The 4,239-nt window shown below is 40.6% G+C and overlaps 1 protein-coding gene across 1 annotated transcript; it reads right to left on the reverse strand.

The window, feature by feature from the left end:
- Positions 1–1,360: 1,360 nt before the first annotated feature.
- Positions 1,361–4,027, reverse strand: LOC117571659 (odorant receptor 67c). The gene is made up of 4 exons (XM_034253897.2): positions 3,228–4,027; positions 1,749–1,947; positions 1,535–1,690; positions 1,361–1,481 (listed from the first exon to the last, which is right to left on the reverse strand). The coding sequence occupies exons 1-4, from the start codon at positions 4,025–4,027 to the stop codon at positions 1,422–1,424; spliced, it is 1,215 nt and encodes a 404-aa protein (XP_034109788.1). The 3' UTR covers positions 1,361–1,421.
- Positions 4,028–4,239: the final 212 nt, after the last annotated feature.

The following is a 4,239-nucleotide window of genomic DNA, read 5'->3' on the forward strand; positions in this document are numbered from 1 at the left end:
CGAACTCAGTGACATGGGGGGACGAAGGACGAACGAGGCGAGACGAACGCGATTCCAATACGGGACATCAACAGCAACGAGCAACGAGGGTGGCAAAAGGCAGCAGCCCAACCCAGCGTGGAGGAGGTGGGTGGAGGAAGTTGCCGCTGATGTTGATGGACTGCTGCTGCTTGGCAATGGGATGATGTCGATGGTGGTGCTCCGATGATGATGATAATGATGGCGGTGGTGGTGGAGGTGAAGATGAAGGTGGTGGTGGTGGTGGTATATAATGTGCCCCGTGCACTGCCGTTGGCCTGAACGCCGCATTAAGCTCAGCGTACGAAAGAGAGGATGAGGTATATACATACATATAGTATTCAAGTGTACATAGAGCTGGCATGGCCCGCAGCGTCAATGGACCAAAATAATAACGACTAACGGCCTGTTAAGGGAAAATGCAACGACGATGACGATGACGATGGAGTCTCGCGGCAAGGGAAATGGCATGGAAATGGAGCTGGAGATGGGAGTGAGGGAGGTGGCTCAAGGTTTTTTAAGTGGTTGCGCGTGACGTGCACGACGAACTGTCGACCGGGGGCATGCAGCGTGTGGCAGCTGTAGATGCCATTGGAGCTGCTGACGTGGTATTTGCCTGCTCTCGTTGACGCCGAGACATGGACATGGTCGTAGTTCTCTGCTGATGTGTTGGTTGTGGTGGATGCCCCGATCGACATCATGCTGCCTGCTGCCTGGCAATTTTTTTCCACTTATTTGTACACAAAACTCTTGTTACTAGCTGCCATTATGATTTTGAAAAGCCATTGCTGCTGCTGCAGCTTTTTTTTTATTGTTTTTCTCTCTCGTTTTTTTTTTTTTGTTGATTTGCTTTGCTTTTTGCCGCTCATTGAAAAACTGTGAAATTTTATAATAAGCATTTTTTGCCGCTGCCGGATTATTGTCGATGATTGTGATTGCGTTTTATGTTGTTCCTTTTATTACCACTTGGGGAGCGGGAAATTGGGAAAAACCCGGGCAGCTCAAATGGTTGTTGGGGGGGCAAAAATGGCACTGCTCTGGCTTCGTTTTTTAGAGCGAGAGAAACTCTCAGAGACTGAGAGAAAACTTAGAGACTGGACGTTGCTCTTGGGAGGGCGAGTTTTTGTTATTGGTGCTGTAATATTCCTTTTGAAAAATGTTTGCTTCGTGTGCCATTCTATTTTATTTTGTTGGTTTTTTTTGCTGTTTTTCTGTTGACTCCCTCGATTTTTTTACACACATTTTGTTCTTGCTCGTTCGGGCGCTATTGGTTTCAATTTAAGCTTATTAATTTTAAATGCGATTTTTAATTAAATATTATCAAAGTATGTCGCAGCTTGTCATTAGGTTTGTAAATTTGGCGAGCTCAGGGGCAAATCGCAGTAGAGCGTTTCAGGATTAGATTAATTCCTGTAGTAGGTTGTTCGCAGCAAAGCAAAGAACTGATACGACATGCTAATTACCTAAATGAATATACGATAAAATAGTAAATTACATAAATAAAACAACAGCTTACCTTCATATAGGTAACCAGTGAAATTGGTGGAAATGTTGGGGGTCTTATCATAGCTGGCTTCTGACTGCGCATTATCATCATCTTCAGCAATACGCAATAAGTTTTGCTGCACTGAAACCAATTCTGATTGTAGGCAGCATCTCCAACTCGAAGACTCTACAATAAGTATTTATAGTAGATTAAATTTTTGATTTTTTAAGTAAGTTAAACTTACTGCAGCTATTAAAGCATCGCCGTAGTAGCATACTAGAAATACTTGCACCATGGATGTCATCAGAAAAATGCAGTAGATGAGAATAACTTCAATGGTCGACTCAGTCACTTGAAAGGCTATGAAACAAATCTGCATTGAAGCCATCAAAAAGTTGAGCAACAATGAGAAACTATACATTTGATTGATGTGCTCGCAGAGACTATTGGCAGAGAAGAGTAGAGTTCACAGTAATTTATTAATAACAAGTAAGAAAGTTACAGTCGAGTGTGCTCGACTGTCAGATACCCGCTACCCATTTTTAATAAAGGCAAAATATTGCGGTATCATTTTCAAAATATACCGAAAATACTAAAAAATACTAAAAATATACCAAATGATTTGTTTGGTAGATCGATATAGTACCATAGACGGCACATTCAAAATATACCATAGACGGCACAATGTACCAGATTGTCGGCTAAAGCAACTAAGAGCCCTAGTAGGTAGGCGTTTTTGCCCATACAAAAGTATTTCTTTAATAACTTCCACAATTTTTATCTGATCGCAACAAAATTTTCAGGAATCATAACTACTATAGTAATTGTTATATATACCAAAATTCGTAGCTTTAAAATTAGGCTTGTTATTCGATTTTTTTGATTTGCGGGGGCGGAAGTAAGCGTGGCAAAAATTTGAAACAAACTTGATCTGCGTGCAAACATAACAAATGCTGTCGAAAAAAAATTATAGCTCTATCTCTTATAGTCTCTGAGATCCAGTGTTTCATACGGACGGACGGACAGACACACAGACGGACAGACGGACATGGCTAGATCGTCTCGGCTGTTGACGCTGATCAAGATATATATATACTTTATAGGGTCGGAGATGCCTCCTTCTACCTGTTACATACATTTCCTGCCGGCACAAAGTTATAATACCCTTCTACCCTATGGGTAGCGGGTATAAAAATATTAGATCTTAACCTAATTTAACGAAGGGAAAATTAAATTAGGGTCTGAAAAATGAATGTAATGATTATTGAAAATAAAGAAGAATGTAAAATTAACATGAATCTAAATTATGAAATCCTTAGTATTCATGAAATGTTTTACTTTTACTTTGCCTTTAATACTAAGAAAATTTAAGAAACCTAAAAGTCTAAGCTCCCCCACCTCCAAAATCAATATAATAATTTTGTATTCTATTCTATTCTATTCTAAGTAAAATTCAATGTATTTCTTTACTCTGAATTTCAATTTTAAATACGCAATGAGTAAGTAAATAAATTGCTGAGTAAATATGAAAGCAAATAATTTGCTGGCTTCTAATCTTTTTCTGTAGTTTCTAAGTTTTTTTTTAGAGGGTCTGACAAATAATAAAATAATCTTAAAATGGGTTAATTTTAAGAGAATTTTACTAATAAATATATATAGTGTCGTTTTAAGGTGCAAAGCCAATTCGTATTATTTGTATTAATTGGCTCACTTTTAAACTTACGTCAAGCACTTGTCGTGATACTTTATCATCGATGCCAAGAACTGTATATTTTCCGCATTGCGATCCTCATAACAAGGATAATCCTCTAGGCGATTAGCGATATAGCTGAAGTGCATACAAAGCTGAGTGATGACCACGACGAGCAAAAGATCCGCACAGAGGAAAGCAATGCCAGCCAAGTAGGCGCCATGAGCAATATCCCAATAGGTGATCCAATAAACCCAATTGCGACTGGTGGCATCGTAGGGAAACCAAATGAGAAAGCCAAAGTTGCGATCGAAGGTTTCATAGCCCAGAAAATTGTACTTAATCGTTGCCTTAACAGCCGGATAAAAAGAGAATGTGGTTGTATAAGCTAGACACAAAAAGGTGAAGATGCCGATGACTCGTCTCATGGTGCGTTCGAAATCGTCCATTTTGAAGGCACGCTGCTGGGCCAGAGTCTTGGGATGCATCTCTTCCAGTTCGTCAAGCAGACGAGTCAGTGTTCCCTTATACAACACCATGGTGAATTGCTTAAAGTCAGCCACAAGCGAGAATCCAATGCAGGGAGCAACCGCAATAGCGAGTCGAACAGTCTCAAAGTCCTGCATCGATTTGTAGAAGAAAACCAGTTCGCCACAGACAAGCAGATTGAAGTTGATGAATCCCGCATACAAGTAAATCTTGAGCAGCAGCGAGTTTAAAGCATTCGTAGAGCGATGGGCATAGATGTCCTCGCCAATCGTCTTGTAGAGAAGCACAGGAGCTCGCATCATGTCGCCAAAGGAGCGCGGAGATTCCACCAAAGCGCTGCTCATTCTGAGTCTCCTTGAGTCCTGTTGAAGTTGCTTAATCCGATTTCGAAAACTGTTTGACAAGTGTCCACTATTTGTGGTTTTTATAGTGCGTCGGACTGCCCGTAAAATGGGCGTGGCAGTCAACTTTTTTAATGCCCCATCATGCCGCCTGGGCCAAGTGTTGATAATTGTGCGTAAACTTTTCATGTCGCCCCCTTCGAAAACTGTAACCA

This window comes from Drosophila albomicans, chromosome 3 (genome assembly GCF_009650485.2).
Source record: "Drosophila albomicans strain 15112-1751.03 chromosome 3, ASM965048v2, whole genome shotgun sequence".
In the NCBI taxonomy this organism is placed as follows: Eukaryota; Metazoa; Arthropoda; class Insecta; order Diptera; family Drosophilidae; genus Drosophila; species Drosophila albomicans.